Below are 17,764 nucleotides of genomic sequence, written 5' to 3'. Positions count from 1 at the left end.
AATTATCATCATGGACGATTCCTCGTCCATGGCTGGTTCGTTATGGAAGGAGGTATGATACTCATTACATTAGTCGTCGATGGTCCTGAAATCGTCATGTCCAGGCAAAACAGGCTCTTGGCGCACTTGCTGGTGTCGCGAGCCAATATGATGCCAATGGCGTCGACATCCACTTTTTGAACCATTACGGAAGCATGACAGGAGTTACAGTAGGTAGCTTATTTCTTACATCCCAAATTGGTATTGATCTCGTTTTGCAGGACTCCAAAGCTGTCCACGAACAATTCGCCAACCTCCAGCCTCGCGGCCCTACCCCTATTGGACATCGCCTCGACATAATCCTCGGCGATTATTTCCGTGACCTGGATGCTGCCAAAAGACAGGAGGATGCCGGTGACTATTTTGCGCGCAAGCAAATCAAGCCCGTGAATGTGATCATTATCACTGATGGGGCACCAAGTAAGTTCACACAACACCTAATAGCTGACTTTGCTGATCCGTTTGAGTAGCGGATGATCCCGAGAGTGTAATAGTCTCTTTTGCCAAGCGACTCGACGCCGATAAGTGGCCGCTTGCACAAGTGAATATACATTGCTTCTTTGCTGCGCTAGTTGCTGACCAAACTTTTGTATAGGTTGGAATACAGTTCGTTCAGATAGGGAGTTCAAGACGCGCAACCCAGTTCCTCGTAGAATTGGATGATAACTTGAAGCAGACACATCATATACGAGTATGTCGCAGGCTCACATCAAATTATTCTTTACTGAGAACTCGCCAGGACATCGTGGATACAACACCCTATATCGGTCAACTGAATGCTGAAATGCTCATCAAAATTCTCCTAGGTGGCATCAATCGCCGCGTGGATACCAAGGGTGGTGCTGCGGTCATGTATTAGGAAATAAATTTGGAATTGCAACGTGGCGAGACACTTTATCGTCACAAAATTCCCCAGTTCTACCTGCCAACAATCCTACCAGCACGAAGAGAGACACAGTCCAGAACAAATATTCGGAGATGTTACACCACTCGCACACGACGACGGAGATTGAACGACACATACCCTGTACCCTATCGCCTTTAGCTGACCTTAATTCGTGTCTGCACCAATGCGCGGACAACACATGACTTATGACATATAATTGGGTATTTTGTCTACTGTAGGGCATGGCACCAACGGCTGTAGAAAATACCATGTCATTCATGTACACTATGAGCCTCATAGCAAGTATTGAATATCGAATTACGAATCCCAATCTTCCAATGCAAACGCAAGAACTCCGAAAGCAGGTGCAGCTTTAGACGTACTTCCTGCCCAGGTCTCACTCCCCCTGCGAACAAAACGCACAACACCATCCAGGTCCGAGGACAGCTTCTCCAGATGATCAGGGAGATCACCCTCGTAGCTCATCACAGAGGCAGCCAGAGAGAACGAAGGCTCAGGTGCATCGCCCACCATCTCGTCGTCGTCATCGTCACTTTCATCATCTGAGACGATCTCCGGGGTAGAGAATCCAATGATGTCTCGACGAAGCCGTCTTTGGCGACGACTTCGGTGACGTTTTATAACGATAGAGAGCCGTGAGATATCATGGGTATTGTCACCTGAGAACGAGACGAAAATATTACTGAAATGCAGACACATGTCGAGTGCTGTCAAGACAGCACGATGGAGGGCAGAAGTCTTGAACAGTCGTCAGCGCGACGAACAAGACGAGAACAAAAATGGACGCACTTCGGGGTGAAGCAGACAACCGCGCTGGATTGTATCCAAGCTTCAATGGCGCATGTGAGCAAGGTTATTATAGCGCAGGTGCAAGCAATCTTACTGGTCGTTATGGATCTTGATCATCTCATCAAGGGACTCTGCCTTGTTGAAATTTTCGTGGAATACCGCTAACTGAGAGTACAGGATCTTGATGGATGGTCAGAGCTGCATTGTTTCGATAGCCAGGAAGCTTACATGAGTGGTCAGGAAGTTCAACAGCGTGCTAACAAACAGTAGTCAGCTAATAGCCGTCGCAACACAGAATGAACACACTTGATGAACCACGATAGCTTGCCCCTCATTGCATAAAACACCTTCAACTCATGCTTCATATGTCGTTCATTCCCTATTTCGCCCCGTACAAGGATGCGCTCTAAAACATTTTTCGCTCGCCGTATTTGCAGAAGAAACGCGAAGATCGACCCATAGATCGAAAATACACGCGGCGTGAAGATATACGCCAATGGAAAAGGCACTGCATATTCGACGAGTAGACCATCAAGAGCTTCCACTGTCTGTGCGATGACGGTGGTTTTGCTTCCCCGATAGGAGAGGCGAACAAGGGAAGTCTCGATGTACTTTGTGGCGTTATTGGCATCTACAACATCCCTAAATGCGCTGTTCAAGAAGTGGAAGTCTTGCCAGTGTTGCTGGCTGTCCATCTGATGATCTGCATTAGCACCTGCATACTGGGATAGATAGAATACTTGCTTTTGCAAAAAGGACATCGGCGAAATGGCCGATGACGTCTCCCCTGGTCATCAGATATAGCCCTTCGATGGCCGCGAAGTGGCGTGAAAGATCGCAGTCCTCGGTTAGCACTTGGGTAAGCTGAGATCCCGAAGATGTGTAATAGGGCGCGATCTTGTCGGAGATAAGGTGAGCGAGGTTCTCTGGATCTGAAGCATCCTTTTTGTGCTGTCCTATCAGTGTTGCGAGTGATGACCAGTGGACATCGTTATCTGCATGATTCAGCAAGGGAATCCCCAAGACCCGCAGCAGACCGACTGCTTTTCCGGTTTCGAGTATACGATCAGCTATACGTTCCAGAAATACCGGAACGGAAATTGCCTTCGGATCTCCTGTGCGCGCTTCAAAGTCGCTCAAAGCCTTAAGAACATATCCTTCCGCCCAGAAATCAGGGTCCATAAGTGGAAGTTCGTTATCCTCGACGAAGAACTCTTCATCTAGGGTCTGATTATCAGAAGGTTCCCACGTGTCCCGCACTGGCATCCCATCGCTGACCCAGCGGCCCACCATCACCCAAACAGGCTGTGCGGACCTAACAAACACCTCAGTGAGAGCTTCAGTGGTGATTTCGTCTCCCAGTGAAGACTGCTCCTCTGCAGAACGCAGACATGAGTCCAGTAGATGGGCAGTAACAGCCGCTGGCGGCACGCGACTAGACAGGGATACCAATAACCAGACCTCTTCGTCGGACGTATTATCTGATTGCATGACATAGCCCATTATCTCTCGCAGAATGGCCAAAAGGAGGTCGAAGGTAACTGAAAAGTGATCTCTGACGTCTTTTTCGAGACCCAGTAGACTGACGACCAGCTGGTTGCCAAGGCCAGCGTGAGCGTAACATATCCGTTCTTCTTTGTCGGCGCACCAGCGGTCGAACTTTTGTAGCTGAGAATCGATCGCATCTGCGAAAGCTTCGAGGGTCTGCGAACGCGTGTTGTGAGATAGAAGGTGCGTCGAGCTCAGAGGTGGGTTTGAGGTTGAAAATACATTGGAAAAGACTGCGGAGGTGAATTTTCTGATGTGGGACATGGTGCTAGCAAGTTGCGCAAACGACGAGAGGATAGAAGTTTGGGATGCTAATGTCAAATGAACGAGACGTGGAGCATTTGGTGATGGCCGCTGTATAAGATTAGAAGGGGAGTGTAAATCTGTACCCTGCAGATACTTACCATGAGCGACGGGGATCTCGAGTTGCTGGTGATCATGAGGTTTTTGCGTCCCTGGAGACACATGAGTACCTCACGAACAGCGTCATGCTCGTTGATGTATTTCTAGAAGCAGTGAGTTATTGTCACTTGTTCTAACGTCGCAAGATCTGACCTCGCGTTCAGGCCCATCAATCAAAAGAGTTGTTCTTTCACCAAGAGCTCGGCTCAGTGAAGGGCCTACAAAGTCATTAGTGATGAAAACCCCACAATACATGCAAACTACCAAGTGTTGATGCATCGCCCAGACTAAATGGCTGAGATAAATCGGCATCTGTTCGCCATTCTTCTCTCCAGTACTGTCGAGCTTGCAGCTCCTCCACGACCCTACGATGTTGGTATGAAAGGCTCAAAGTTGGCTGCTCATAGGATGAGACTCGTTCCACGGGACCAGGAGATGAGGGAGCATCTTCAGTGTAGGGAAACGAATCACTATCATCCAAATCGTCCGAGTCATCGTCCCAGGGTGAAAGTGAAGGAGTGCTACCATCGCTCGTTTTTTCCCAACCTTCTACCGTGCTTCCTGATGGCAAACCATAAGCACCCTCCCAGTGTTGTCCCTCGAAGGGCTCCTCGGCCAGGATATCCTTCCAGGTGAGGGAAGGTGCTGGTGCTGGTGGATTTTTGACCGCATCAACATATGCATCTGCGTGCTTGAGAGTAGACGCTGTTGGTGCAACAGACAGAAGAGCCTATCAAGCTGTTGGCTTCTCGACCGCATAGGATGAATATGATCTCACAAGCAGTTGCAGGTGGTCTGGAAGATGCGCGAGCTGTGAAGGGACCTTTCAGTATTGCACTTACGCACGATAATTCGGGACTCCACTTTGATGTCACTGTCAATATTGGTGAGTTCCTTCGCGCTATCTTTCACTTTCCGATATGAGATCTCCAAAGCTTCCGCAAGGGTATCATTGGACTGTATACGGTATTTTTCGAGGAAACTGAAGGAACATGCATTGGCTGAATAACACTTTCATATATAAGACGACTATATGTACCCGTGAAAACGTTTGTCCATGGTTGCCATATCAGAGCTCGGACCCCCTTTCGTTGCCGTAGCGTGCTCTAGGTTCCTAGAAACGAAATCCAAGGCCATACGAAAGTCCTCTTCATCATTCTCTAAAGTGAGTCCAGTGAGTTGTGTGATTAGTTTCTGGCACAAAGGCGCGAGTCGCGTAGACTGCCTGGTGGCCGGTCGCGAAATACGCGAACTTGGTCGAGAAATGCGTGATTGAGGTCGCAAGGACGCGCTTGAAACTGGCCTTGCGTATGACGCGCTGGAAGGCGGCTGCTGTGATAAGCTGGAAGATGGCCGTTGATTCAGCGCGCGAGAGTGAGGACGGGCCGACAGTGTCGAGGATGGTGTGCTCATCGTAGCATCTATCAACGAACAGCCGTAAGTGTTTTGTTTGTGCAAAGTTTGAAATTTAAAATCCCGCGATACTCTTGGCTCCTGTCATAAAAAGTTCCGCACAGAGGTTGATTTCTAGTCAAATAATGTCGGCTTTGACCAACAACGCACATCGACTTCTTTTGCTAGGAATAAAGGCGACTCGGAAACCCTCCTTCGCACGGCCTTTTCCGTCTTCGAGAGCGTACGCTGCGTCTACGCGAACATGGACACCAAAGACGTCAACTCCATCCTCCCGTCCGCCCAAGGTAGTGAAGGCAACTGCTAGTACGAGCGTAGCAGGTACTGGCAACCTAGGCACAAGAGAAAACCTACCTGATGCGTCAGAAGAGATAGATATATCTGAAGCTGTGAATGGAAGTATTCCACCTGAGACCGTGCCTTCTTCTGCATCTCTGTCTTCACCTTTCCCTGGCGATTTTCCAGCAGCAAGCGACATTGGGTCCACTGATTGGTCAACCAGTTACCATGGACTCTCTGTGCAAGCCTTCTCAAAGGATATCGCTAATATTCTGTTGGCTCCTGTGGATGACATGGATATAGAGATGAAGCCAGGTACTTTTCGAGTGCATGGTTTGCGAATTATGTTCCTGAATATCATTCATAGATGGCTTGATCTACCTTCCAGAAATAAAGTATCGTCGCGCCCTCAACAAGGCATTTGGACCAGGCGGATGGGGACTCGCACCTCGCAGTGAGACAAACGTTGGGCCCAAGGTCGTCAGCAGGGAGTATGCGCTTGTCTGCCAGGGCCGGTGTGTTCATCCTTGTCTTGCATAACAATTTATGAATATGTTTCCTGCAGCTTGGTAGCAGTTGCCCGCGGTGAACAAGAATATTTCGATCCATCCAATATTCCTACGGCAACGGAGGGCTGTAAGAGTAATGCCCTCATGCGATGCTGCAAAGATCTTGGAATAGCAAGCGAGCTTTGGTGAGTGTCATCGCGGATGATACGCCTCGGTTATTCAATCTTAATCGTAATACAGGGATCCGCGCTTTATTCGCGAGTTCAAAGCTAAGTATTGCGTTGAAGTATTTGCAGAGCACGTTCCAACGAAAAAGAAGTATGTAAATTCTAAACAATCTTTCTCTGGCGTGCTGATGGAACGTGTCTAGGAAGAAATTGTGGAGACGTAAGGACCAGCCGAAATTTGATTACCCCTGGAAAGAGTAGACCTATACAACATATAATCACGTCTTTAATCTTCGGGATGTGGCTTGTCCAGCACTGGTATGTATCCCTTCGATTCGACGCCAAATTAGAGCCTTTGGCATGCAGTGTGCATCTGAGACAAGTTGCTTCGCTAATCCTCCTCGTTATCATTGATCCCCAACTAAGCGGTCACCGCAAGCCTCAATATAACACCTCAGGCTGAAGTGGTGCGTCCAGATTGTGTCCAACTTAGTCGCTCGACTATCATTGCGGTGGCATGCACACATACCCTGTGGCTGATAGTAACTGGAAAAACAGCCGCAGGTGACAATGGTAATATTCTTCACGTTTTCATGCACCATAACCACAGGATCATCTCCCTCATTACTCGACATCCGGAGTGAATTTAAAGGTGACATTCGGAAGAGAGTAGTGGATATAGGTGTAGAACCGATGAGAACTTGACACGAAGTGTTTAAATTTGTTAGTGAGAAGTCCCAGACTGAAAAGCTCGAGTTGCAATTCCCTGAGCCTGTCACAGTTAAGGCATATAATATGAATCAGGGCTTCGGGAGCCTACTTGCTAGTGTTGAAGACATGTCTAGACTGTAGTATCATTGAAAAATTGGTCATTCACTGGTTTCTGATTCTCGTTCCGGCATAGCCACTGACTCGGAGGCATGCGGTCCGGCCCACCGCCAACTTTCTTCTTAACTTTGTTAGTTCGCTCATGATCATGAACAAGTTGTTCCTCCCTCTTCTTTCTCGTCTACGCTCGGCAGTTGTCTGTCGCAGCTATTTGAAAAGATATATAACAACATCACCTGCATTCGACTCTGATGAATCGCGGGAAGTCGAGGATTTTGGAACGTACAATGTCATCTTACCTGAGGAGCCGTTCGTGTGGGGCGTCTCCCATATAACCCGGCGTCCAGTTCCAAGTCATATTGTTCGACCAAAATACGCGGTCCAGCTCGACCCCCCAATGTCATCGGAGATAGACCATACGCAGCAATACGAAGGAGACGGAAGAATAATTCTGGGTAGCATAGACGAGAAGCGCTTGCGAGCAGCCGCGACACTTGCTAAGAATGTGCGCCAGTATGCTGGCTCGCTTGTTCAGGTGAGATTTATCAATATTCACTATGCGGATGCAAGATAATTTGTCGGTAGCCGGGTGTGACCACCAATTCGATAGATGCCGCAATACACAACTTTATAATTGCGCATGAAGCATATCCTTCACCACTACTATACAAGGGCTTTCCACGTTCGTGTTGCACCAGTGTCAACAATGTTGTTTCGCATGGCATACCAGATGAGTGAGTGCCTTTGTACGAGCTGTCTTTTAAGACTCAACAAGGTGACAGTCGACCTCTCGAGGATGGGGATATAATTAACATTGATGTGACAGTCTATTTCAACGGTTTTCACGGCGATACTTCTTCTACTTTCCTCGTCGGAGATGTTGTAAGAAACATCCCTCAGAACAATTACATTCTTCGTGATTTACTTGCATGATAGGACGAACCTGGCCGAGACCTTGTGCAAATGACAAATGCTGCACTCGAGGCTGGTATTAACGCTTGCGGACCTGGTAGACCGTTCAATGGCATTGGAAGGGCTATACATGAAATGGTGCGAAATACCCGTCATTCTGTCTGTCCTGCCTTCGCTGGGCACGGCATAGGGACCGTTTTCCACCGACCCCCTTGGATATATCACACTCGCAAGTCCATGTTTTATTCCCGTGTCGATGGTATCATTAACGTTTGCTTCGCAGTAAATGAAGAACCTGGCGTAATGCTTCCTGGGCATTGCTTTACCATTGAGGCAATCAGCTTACTGCATCTCGTGACCTATCGCTAACGTCCGCTTCTTTCAGCCTGCTCTAGTTCAAGGTTCTAATCCTAGTGTCTGGATTTTTCCGGACGGCTGGACTGCATCGACGGAGGTGCGACTGGCCTGCTATAAGCCCGAATATTTTCCTAACGGTTGTCTTGAGCAGAATTGTGCACGAAGCGCTCAAGCAGAACATATGATTCTCATCACTGAGACTGGTGTAGATGTGTTAACGCAGTGATTGTTTTATTCACCTCTAGGACAAATTGGCAATGTGAAACATATAATGTTACTTTTAATACATTTGCATAGTACCTAACCCATCTACGACGGCGTAGTCATTACCCACTCGCTCATAAATCTAAGCAGCACCTGCGTGAGATCCCCCTTGACATTTCTGTTGTCATCGACGCTCTTTTGCAGAATAGGCTTCGCTTGCTTCAATAACTTCTCCAAATCCGTCGCCATCTCTCCCGGCATTCCCCTCCTAATTCTGTCTGTGAGTGCCCTAGATGGCCTTTTTGAACTTTCTCGCATGTCCATGGTCTGTGGAATGTGATCCTCCGAGTCCATTTCAGCAGCGTCAAATTCTGGCTTCGAGAGCCACATCGCAAGCTGCGTTGCCGCATACACGAGCAATGCCTCCACTGTCTTTCGGGCTGTCAGCATGCCTTCCTGCACATCAAGCGGCGTATCTTTGAGCGACGCAGGGGGGGCGATGGCCTGACCTGCTGGGCGATCGACGAGGTGTCGTAGGACATCAAGGGTACAGTTCGCGAGTTCAAGCAAGGTCCCCAAAGATGCTGGTTCCCCCGGCACCACCTTAGAATGCTGCAGGGAAACGGTAAATAAATAAAGTTCTGCTTCAGAACGTGAAGCTACGCACAGGAACTACCACTGCTTCTTGAACGGGCCATTCTTCTTGTTCACCAAGAAGAACGTCATACGCTCGGCTGATGCTAATCAGCGTAGACACCACGGAGCTTGACAGCCTAAATAACCGATGAACGAGACGTGCAGTCAACGGATGTTTCTGCAGGTCGGCCATGTCCACTGATAACAGCGAAGATGCGGCGGTAGGCTCCTTTTCCAGCAATGCACGCTCTTCCGCAGTCACCGGTTCCAAGAGACTGGCGATGTGATTAGGGTGCGTCAATGCGTAGTTGAGTTGCTGAAGAAGCATGAGCGCGTGGGTCGTGAACACACGTAGGACCTTGACGACTGCCGGGTTTGGGGAGGCAGTAGGAGGAGCACTCTCCGCAAGCGCATAAAAGAGGCCAACGACCTGTTCCATCTCCTCCAACAATGGTAGTGTAATCGGATCACCGACACTCCAGCTCAGCGCCCGGATAATCTGCTTGCCATACAGCTGTACGAATCCGCAGGCCTCTGCGTCGAAGAAGTGGTGTTGCCGCTTGAGAGCAGAGACGATGGCAGAAACGATGGCTATCATCGAGCAGTATGTCTTGTGTGCTGGGCTCCTCTCTCCAGGAAGCTCAGGCAACACAACGTCGATCTGCCCCGAGCTTGCCGCAAGGCTAATCCCGTTGTTACTATATGCCGAAATGATGCCTTCGCTGGCGAATCTCTCAGCCCCGGATGATATGCTTACTACAGCCATGTGGAATAGGAGGATGTGGGGCGCGTACAAAGGTTGCATGCGTGTGCGAAGCAGGGGCAGATCAGTGAGGCCGATCACATCTGTCCGAGTGAGTAATTCCAAGCTTGATTTGATGACATCCGTCTCTTGGCATCGAGTCAACCATGTTACAGACGAGACGTTGATATCAGGACGCGTGCATTGCTCGAAGACTGCAACCAGTAGCTCCATATCCCGATCGAGATCGAGATCAAGTCGTGTACGGGCAGAGTCAAAGGTAAGGCGGAGAGCATCAATTACTAGTGGAAGCGTTGCGTCCACCAAGCCAGAAACGGCAATGCGCCTGCTAGCGGTGAGGACCTTAGGTCGCCTGGCAAGATTCCGGCACTGGCGAACACAGAAGTAGATGACCTGGAGCAGGATTTGATGGAAAGGCACGGATAATTGTCCCAGGAATGACTGAGAAGGAGGTTGTGCCTCATTCAACAAGACTTTGTGTATGTTATCCACGAGGTTCATGAAAGACGTGATGTGCTTGTCGGTATCCGAATCAGAGAACCAGACCACTTCGAGAATCGATAGCAATAAATTGAGTCGCGTGCCATGGAGTTTCGCCATCATGTCTCCCGATCTTTTCTCCAAAGCTAGGTCTCCGGATATCGTGGCAGAGAGTGATAGGAGGTTCGAACGGATCTCTGGCACCGGCCGCACAAATGGCAACACTTGATGCAAAAGGAACTGCCACGACTCCGTCAGGGCCGTCTGAGCGTAGGTGAGGGAGAGATTGAGATTCAAGGACGCGATTCTCTTTTCCACTTCTTCCACTGCATTTGCCCTATCATCACCCGACAGGCATTGTTGCATACGACTGCGAAGAAGTGCTATGGAGAACATGAAGTCATCGCCAAACTGCCGCTCGTCGCTGAGATCCTGCGACTGTAGGTGAGTAAGGGAGAGGCCCGGGAAGTCCTGCTGAAGCTGCACGGCGAGTTTATCAGAAAGACTGGGGTCATACGATGTGCTCTTTGCTTCTAATATCAATTCGTTGAGTTGATCTTCGGACTTGAATGATGGAGCTAGCTTGCTGTAACTCAAGGGCTTCTTCGCGGGCTCACAGGACCTAGGCTGTGGCTGAAGGAAGATGTCCTGTCCAATGACACGCACAGCATATGACTTGACCATGTTGCGATACGACTGAACAGATACTGCTTCGTGGAGACTTGATCGGCGCTCGTCGTCCAATATGATGAATGTCTCTGTCTCGTAGTCAGGATCGGGACCGAGCTCCTCTTTAACAACAGCAACCACATTGGTCCAAAACTCGTCATTACCACGAGTAGTCTCGATGAGATTTTTGTGTTCAAGCCCGTGTTGCCACACGACATAAATGAAGCGAAACACCGATGCTAAGAGTTGGGGATTGGCCTCCCACAAGTCTTTCCACCGACTGAGCGTTTCGTTAGCAACTTCGAGGGCACTCATGTACTTCTTCGAATCATCCTCTCCTTGCGATTTAGCGTTCTCCTTGCTCTTGATTTTGTTGTTCGGAATCCGGAATTGTCCTGTAACGAAGAGGTTGGCTAATGCTGGTTCCTTATCAACGGCAAGGGCTATGAAGTTCCAAACGGCATTGCGCAGTGCGAGATCCTCGTACGGGTGCTGTACAATTCGCACGAACGATGCAACAGTGGCCTCTGGATTCGAGAGATGACCGATGATTGTCGCAGGCGAGGGCTGAGTCACAGACAAGGATGCGCAGAGAGCATAAAGAACTCTGATCGACTCTAGCGGAACAGCTGTCCCAATATCCCGCCCTTTAACATAATTTGCCAGGACGTCGACGGGATCTATCCTGGATCTCGTAGAATCCGTGAACCCAGCGCCTCCTGCTACCCGCGCGCACAGAGCTTGCTCTAGAAGACACGGTTTCGAGGAATAGGGAATAGACTGCTTGTAGCTAAGGACTAGCCTAGTGAGACTGAGGTGTGACTCCAGCAGGTAGATCAGACGTCTGGCATCGCCATAGCGTCGGGAAGCGTAGAGGGTGCCGAGGATGTGGGGGGCAACCGCTATCGATGATACAAGTGGGTTGATAATTGACGTCGTGGCCTTATGCAGAAGAGCGTCAGCGACAGCTTGGCTTAGGGCAGGGAAGGGACGATCGCCCAAAGCAGGAGGAGATTGCTTGAGAACATAGCCATAAAACGAAGACACTCGTCGTCCAATCTCAAACCTGTCGCCAAGCTGGGCATACTTCCAACTCAAGTGCTCTACCCATATCTCCCCATGGACGAACACTGCTGCTCGGAGTAGAACTTCCTCTTTCACCTGTTTAAGGCGTTGATTGTCAAGTGGAATTGTGAGCACGGACGCAAACGCTTCGTGGAGGAGTTGTTGGACGAGATTGAGCAATGCGAGAGTCATTGTATAATGACCAGAGATCCGCTCTGCTGGAAGAGCGACTGCCGCGAAACCTGACGTACGACTAGGGCCAAACAGCACGCTGGTTGAACGGATATAGAGCCATACACGCAGAGAGTATTTTGGCAAGGATAATAGTGCTGATAGAACGCTCATTGCAGATGTGATTAGCTGGGTTCGCGAAAAACTTCGAGCTTGTGAGCGACTGAGGGCTTCCTCCAGAATCATTGTCGTGAGATGGACGAGGTCGGGCGGCTGATTGTCCGAAGAATTATTAGGGTCACCACCGCTCTCGAGAGACTCCAATAGCTCTTCCGCTAGCTCTTCATTGTCTTGGATGACGCTGCGAATGAGATCAAGAGCATCTGTCGCGAGTGCTTCATCGCCCCCCTCATCAATCTCCATCCCGACGTCTTCAAGCCTTAGCGTCAAAGGAATAGATCCAGGGCCTGTACGGCCGAAGGCAACGTCCTGGTATAGGTCCACGGTGCCCGCATACATCCTCCGCCGAGTTACGTACTCAGTAAGCACGTCCAAAACCACCTTCCATCCGCTGTGCTCATGTTGCCAACACACTGCAATATGATCCCCACCATCCCCACTCAACAGCCGACCCTTCGAGCGCGCAGACATCACGGAGCCTCCAGGAAGGCGAATAGCACGTAGGTTTGTGTATGCGAAGGATGGACCGGCAGCCTGTGCTTTCTCATAGACAGCATTAGGACCGGTGCAAGATGCCAGGGGAATGACCAGCGAGAAAGTAGGCAACTTATCCACGTAGTAAAATACATGTCGACTACAAATCTCACGGTCACCATCATCACTTTCGTCAGCGGGAGGTTGGCTAGACGATGCCGCAGTGGATAGTGGATCGGTATCAATGAATCCAGACGCAGTCATTGCTCGAAGAAGGCGGATGAGCGGCCGGAAGTGAATTGGGAAGCGTGTTCGTGCAACATCAAATATGGCGCGACGTGCAAGGCCCTGCCGCCAATCCGATTGCCAAAACTGTCGGCATATCCCTGCTATAGATTGACACTCGCTGCGCCCAAACAGCGCAATCCAGACTTCGACCAAAGAGTCGAAGTCGGGAATGAGTTCAACAGGGACCAATTCAACCATTGCAATGACAAAGCCTAACGAAAAATTATCTTCAATGTGCTGTTTCACGCAGAAAAATGTTGTCACCTTTGAGTACAGAACGGAATGCAATAGCATTTGGGTCGGTTACAGTCGACCCTGTCTTCCAAGCAACGGAGGTAACAAACAATGGGGAGGTTGTAAGGAGAGTCAACAAGAGCTTGAAAAGTCCGGCTTCAGGACTGAAAGCTGCCCGTGCCATAAGTACATGCGATGGCTCCCTTTCCTTAGAGCGATTGTGGTGCGGATGCAGGGAGTCTAAAAACACGCGATACGATTCTGGAATCTCTTTCAATTGACCAGTTTTTGAGGTCAGCCGCGACAGAACGAAGGCCCATGCTAGGTGTGTGCACGCGTGCTGGCTGGACAAGTTGGATGTCACGATCTCATGAATTTGTCTGAGCGACTCTGGCGAAGAGGGATAGAACGTCTTGTCAGAAGGAGCTGCCGAAATCTCTATTCCTCCATCCTCTGCCACTCTCTCCAGCTCGAGGACCTCTACAGTGATAAGTATCCATAACGCCGCGCAATCATGCTGCAGTTGATTGCCTTCATCATCCAACAAAAGGGTCGAGTTTTTCTGCGAGGAGCCAAGGTTCGTGTTGTAAGCAGCTTCAAATATTCGAACAACCAAAGGTCCATCGCAAGGAACATACCCCCAGACTGTCCAAAAGAGCACTTCTAGCGTCACGAGTTGCTCCTTCATGTTCTGTTTAGCCCAACGAGAGACAATACGTGCATCGGCATGCAAAACCTGTGGGATGTCCATTTCCGTTTTGTGAAGGTATTCTGTTATGAGGTCGAGTGCGAATTGATGACTGTCTTGTAGGATTCTGGGAAGACACTTCGTGGCAACGGCATGGATTGAGTCGCCAGTGTTTTCGTGGGCACGGAACAGTGGAATGAGGGCGCGCAAGACGAAGAGGCGTTCGGAGTAGTAGAATGGCGTGATAGCTGCGATGAGCTCGTCCACAACGCCTTTATCGGTTGAGCCTCCGTTATTTGAAAGACCTTCATTATATAGAAATGATCGAAGGAGAACACAAGCCTGAATTTCATCAATCCCGAACCGAGCACTAATTGCAAGTGTGAACTCCCTCTCGACTTCGTCGACTTGCAACACAACACCATCCGTGAGCGTGACTGAGCCAGCCTCGACTGCTTTTCGTGACGCCGGTGTGGGCCTTCCATAAGGTTTGGCGACATTTCGAAGTTGCAAGGAACGGGCAGATATGATGTCGCACAATTGCTCTGGGGAAGAACCCTCGAGTCTGCCAGACAGGAAGGAATGTAATTGTTGGTTCGTTCTGCACAGAACAATAGTCAGAGAAAAAAAGTGGCATGGTAAACAAAAAGGACAGAAACATACACATCTATAAGAGTCGACCGCGATGGTTCTCCAGGCATTGCGAAACCTTGTGAGTCAGGGTAACTTGAAGGCCGCGACCTGTCTGCACCTTCAAGTTGGAACAAGAAGTTATTTGTTTTTGTTTGATAGAAGGCACAATTACAAATAACGCGAGCCAATTTCAATTTTGTACTAATGTTAATAAGATAGGCGTCACTCGTATCCAACACCCTTACATAATCGTAACCCTAACCCTAAAAATGGCCAAACCTTCGACTTGAAAATTTTCAACAGTTGAGATTGAGACTGCAGAAAGATTAGTGACGAGTTTGTTATTAGTACATGTAGTAACACTATATACCGGTGCATTAGGCCTTTCTCAGTGCCTCCTTAACTTCAAGAATCATAGAGGGGGGTAGAGTGCGATGTCCGTGGTATTTACGGTTAGCCCAAGCTGCCTCGCCACCAGTAAGACCTTGTACATACGCGGAAATGAAACGCGCGGATCGATTTGCGTATCTGTGTTGCGTACCATTGTTAATAGTGTACATACAAGAACAGCCAATGAAAATAAATACCTTTGAATTTGAAGTAATGGTACATCATCGAGGCATTCAATGACATTTCTCTCCATCGCATCCATATCACATGTGCGCTGACTCGTTCGGTATCGAAATTTTGCCGCGCCCCAGTATTGTTCGATGAAATTTAGTTCGCAATGAAACTTTGGATAGAAATCGCAGATGTGGCCGCGGGAAGTGATGTATTCTTCGAGGTGAGATTTTTGCGAAGTGAAATCTGGTTGGGAAAACAATAATCGCCGGCAACAACAGTCTGTGCGGTTAAGCTCACACTTGAATCCCTCGCACTGTGCATTGAGTCCAGTTGCAGGCCAGAGATTCCGCTCTCGAATGATTGTTTCCATGCCTTTGAACCAACCAGGCATGGTTGGGTGATCGTCGCAATAATAAAATTCCTGTGATTGACCGTTGAATGTGCCGTTCCGCATGCGTGGCCCATCTTTATGGTGCGTCCAGTTTTGGCGAGGTCTTTTGGGCATTTTCCGAGCTGACAAGGCATCCGGTGCTCGTTTTTGGTGGCTTGGTGCATTGTCAAACATGAACAAGCCTGTTGCGAAGCCGTTGGTTTTGTCGTCGAAGATATCAATTGAGTGCTCCACTTGTTTGAGCAGATCTAATGCGGAGAAGTACCCATCCCGATTTTTTCCCGCCTTGAAAATAACCCGCGCCTCGCTAAATTTTACGCAGTCAGCATTATTTCACGCAATGCTGCAAATTGTGACACTCACCTATCACCATGCTGCAACCGGCCCCATTCAGACGTTAACATATCCGAAATCATTAATGATGGTCCTTCGCCCTTGGGTTGAGGAGTGGCCTTCTCACTTGAGTGAGACCACCCCGTTTTGCGACGGTCGTTGGCATAAAAGGTTGATTCATCGTGTGTTACGAGAATGAGACGAAATCGGCCAGCTTGAGCAACGGGGAAGCCCTTTGGTGTGTACTGAATGTTGCCATCATTATCATAGATAAACATTCTCTTCTCGTACTCCCGCCATCGTTGAATGAACTGATTGCGATACTCAACAACATCAGGACGTTCATGGCCGTCAATGTACATGCCATTCCGTTTTCGTCCATAATGCCAATCGAGTTTGCGCAGCCACCGCTGCGCTGTCTGCTTTGAAATTACCTTGGCCTTTGCACCAAGCCTCTCCTGCACTTTTGGTGTGGCAACATAGTCCACAATATCTTGAGCTCGGATGTGGCCCTCCTGTTGCTGGACTTCGGACAGGTGAAGTTGAATTTCTTGTGCGAAGTCTTCGTCCTCAAGAATTGATGAGTGGTATTGACCGTATCGATGGAGAGGGAACTTCCCATTACGGAGAAACTGATGAATCCAGGTGCGTATGTTGCGTGCATGATTGATTCCTTGGCCTAGTGATTTCGAGGCCACGAGAGATGCTTCACGCCAACCATATGACAGCTCTGGATCAAGGTAGAGGTTCAAAGCACCAAGCATTGCTGTGATGCGAGATCGGAAAACCACATCAAGCTTCTTGTCTTTGCTGCTCGCTGCAATTTTTTCTTGAGCCCGATGTAAGGCAGGGAAGTCTTTGTAATCAAGAGCATTGAGAACTGAATCTGTGAATGTCTCTGGACTGTCATCGCAGGGTGGCTGTCCATTTCGGATGTCTTCCAGCATTTTCTGAATTTGTTCCTCCTGTTCGCTGAATAACATTTCAAAAGGTGATGATCGAGATGGGTTCTCTCCCATGGAATCCCCAGACGAATCTGATGCTGATTCGGAAGATTCTTCTTCCTCCTCTCGAACAGGGCTTGGCTATTTTTAAACGATTTGCTCATGCACACGAGCCATGACATCAGAACTCACCTCATATGGAGATTCAGTGCCTTCAACTTGGACACCTTCGAATTCCGGCTTCTTTGTAATCCAGCTGCTGATGAAAGTCTGATTTGTTCCCGCAATCCTTTTCCTTTTCAGAGCATGACGTCGTAGAGTCCGAGTTGAGTTTCCGGTGTAATGCTTTGGCCTTCCGGTATCTTTTGACCTCTGTCTTTCCCCTTCGGCAGCAGTATTCTGTGCATGAAAGAGGATTTCTGAGAATGTGAGAAGTGCTGCTTCATCCTGTATATCTCCCTCTTCTTCCACACTGAACTCCATATCATCCTCGGAATCACTGCAGCTGGAGTCCTCCTCAGAGTCAGAGACATCTTCGACCGTGGCTTTGTGGGACCTGGAAAGTGCAGACTGAATATTTTTGAGACGAGCCTTATTAGCTTTAGACTTTACACCCATTGAGAGATGCTTTATGTGTGTAATATCCCTGATTTTTGCTGCCTTCTCCTCCTCGTCCTGCCCAGGCACATATCACGTGATGTATTATATAAGTGGCCAAAAGTTGGTGTGCCGAAAACTTGAAAATCATTCCCTCGCATCCCATGGCCTTGTAAACTACTTTCTGACTGTATAGAACAAAAATTTTTGGGGGATGAAAATCTCCTCCAGTTTTGAATATTTTTTATTTCTGTTTCCTGGCAATTCAAGCTAAACTACTATTAGATAGTTCCTAGGATC

General features: G+C 48.8%; 6 protein-coding genes across 6 annotated transcripts; 3 read left to right on the top strand and 3 right to left on the bottom strand.

The window, feature by feature from the left end:
- Nucleotides 1–28: 28 nt before the first annotated feature.
- Nucleotides 29–898, top strand: HD556DRAFT_1434799 (uncharacterized protein; the record flags this gene model as incomplete). Its single annotated transcript, XM_041305365.1, has 6 exons — nucleotides 29–52; nucleotides 105–209; nucleotides 261–459; nucleotides 510–580; nucleotides 635–730; nucleotides 779–898. The coding sequence occupies 6 exons, from the start codon at nucleotides 29–31 to the stop codon at nucleotides 896–898; spliced, it is 615 nt and encodes a 204-aa protein (XP_041153729.1).
- A 293-nt stretch (nucleotides 899–1,191) lies between these two features.
- On the bottom strand, nucleotides 1,192–5,119 carry HD556DRAFT_1416523 (Spc98 family-domain-containing protein). Its single transcript, XM_041304343.1, has 12 exons — nucleotides 4,725–5,119; nucleotides 4,550–4,667; nucleotides 4,464–4,496; nucleotides 3,950–4,415; nucleotides 3,839–3,903; nucleotides 3,688–3,789; nucleotides 2,480–3,637; nucleotides 2,042–2,430; nucleotides 1,964–1,991; nucleotides 1,830–1,915; nucleotides 1,736–1,775; nucleotides 1,192–1,684 (listed from the first exon to the last, which is right to left on the bottom strand). Exons 1-12 carry the CDS (start codon nucleotides 5,096–5,098, stop codon nucleotides 1,244–1,246), a joined length of 3,300 nt encoding a protein of 1,099 aa, XP_041153728.1. The 5' UTR covers nucleotides 5,099–5,119; the 3' UTR covers nucleotides 1,192–1,243.
- A 50-nt stretch (nucleotides 5,120–5,169) lies between these two features.
- HD556DRAFT_1062923 (mitochondrial genome maintenance MGM101) lies at nucleotides 5,170–6,387 on the top strand. The gene is made up of 6 exons (XM_041296044.1): nucleotides 5,170–5,419; nucleotides 5,474–5,692; nucleotides 5,745–5,892; nucleotides 5,943–6,071; nucleotides 6,127–6,204; nucleotides 6,257–6,387. The coding sequence occupies exons 1-6, from the start codon at nucleotides 5,224–5,226 to the stop codon at nucleotides 6,312–6,314; spliced, it is 828 nt and encodes a 275-aa protein (XP_041153727.1). The 5' UTR covers nucleotides 5,170–5,223; the 3' UTR covers nucleotides 6,315–6,387.
- Nucleotides 6,388–6,887: 500 nt separating this feature from the next.
- Nucleotides 6,888–8,587, top strand: HD556DRAFT_1062863 (methionyl aminopeptidase). The gene is made up of 7 exons (XM_041296043.1): nucleotides 6,888–7,416; nucleotides 7,467–7,615; nucleotides 7,664–7,763; nucleotides 7,818–8,022; nucleotides 8,077–8,126; nucleotides 8,179–8,247; nucleotides 8,302–8,587. Exons 1-7 carry the CDS (start codon nucleotides 7,024–7,026, stop codon nucleotides 8,374–8,376), a joined length of 1,041 nt encoding a protein of 346 aa, XP_041153726.1. The 5' UTR covers nucleotides 6,888–7,023; the 3' UTR covers nucleotides 8,377–8,587.
- Nucleotides 8,460–14,786, bottom strand: HD556DRAFT_1531134 (nucleoporin subcomplex protein binding to Pom34-domain-containing protein; the record flags this gene model as incomplete). The annotated part of the gene is made up of 4 exons (XM_041309484.1): nucleotides 14,666–14,786; nucleotides 13,345–14,603; nucleotides 9,022–13,292; nucleotides 8,460–8,966 (listed from the first exon to the last, which is right to left on the bottom strand). Exons 1-4 carry the CDS (start codon nucleotides 14,701–14,703, stop codon nucleotides 8,460–8,462), a joined length of 6,075 nt encoding a protein of 2,024 aa, XP_041153725.1. The 5' UTR covers nucleotides 14,704–14,786.
- Nucleotides 14,787–16,573: 1,787 nt separating this feature from the next.
- HD556DRAFT_1221191 (uncharacterized protein) lies at nucleotides 16,574–16,810 on the bottom strand (the record flags this gene model as incomplete). The annotated part of the gene is made up of 1 exon (XM_041296809.1): nucleotides 16,574–16,810. A coding segment is annotated over one exon (237 nt), but the record flags the coding sequence as incomplete, so codon positions are not given.
- Between the last annotated feature and the right edge of the window lie 954 nt (nucleotides 16,811–17,764).

The sequence above is a fragment of the Suillus plorans genome (assembly GCF_016647745.1).
Source record: "Suillus plorans strain S12 chromosome Unknown HD556scaffold_95, whole genome shotgun sequence".
Lineage (NCBI taxonomy): Eukaryota > Fungi > Basidiomycota > Agaricomycetes > Boletales > Suillaceae > Suillus > Suillus plorans.
This window is presented reverse-complemented; position numbering and strand designations above follow the sequence as displayed.

Bases quoted from the DNA above. Each gene is read 5' to 3' on its own strand.
- HD556DRAFT_1416523 (XM_041304343.1), bottom strand. From the start codon at position 5,098: ATGAGCACACCATCCTCGACACTGTCGGCCCGTCCTCACTCTCGCGCG. The intron at 4,497-4,549 runs GTGGAGTCCCGA...GTCCCTTCACAG, and splicing joins ATATTGACAGTGACATCAAA to CTCGCGCATCTTCCAGACCA. The intron at 1,992-2,041 runs GTGTGTTCATTC...ACTGTTTGTTAG, and splicing joins AAGCTATCGTGGTTCATCAA to CACGCTGTTGAACTTCCTGA.
- HD556DRAFT_1062923 (XM_041296044.1), top strand. From the start codon at position 5,224: ATGTCGGCTTTGACCAACAACGCACATCGACTTCTTTTGCTAGGAATA. The intron at 5,693-5,744 runs GTACTTTTCGAG...TATCATTCATAG, and splicing joins GGATATAGAGATGAAGCCAG to ATGGCTTGATCTACCTTCCA. The intron at 6,205-6,256 runs GTATGTAAATTC...GAACGTGTCTAG, and splicing joins CACGTTCCAACGAAAAAGAA to GAAGAAATTGTGGAGACGTA.
- HD556DRAFT_1062863 (XM_041296043.1), top strand. From the start codon at position 7,024: ATGATCATGAACAAGTTGTTCCTCCCTCTTCTTTCTCGTCTACGCTCG. The intron at 7,764-7,817 runs GTAAGAAACATC...CTTGCATGATAG, and splicing joins CTTTCCTCGTCGGAGATGTT to GACGAACCTGGCCGAGACCT. The intron at 8,248-8,301 runs GTGCGACTGGCC...TGTCTTGAGCAG, and splicing joins GCTGGACTGCATCGACGGAG to AATTGTGCACGAAGCGCTCA.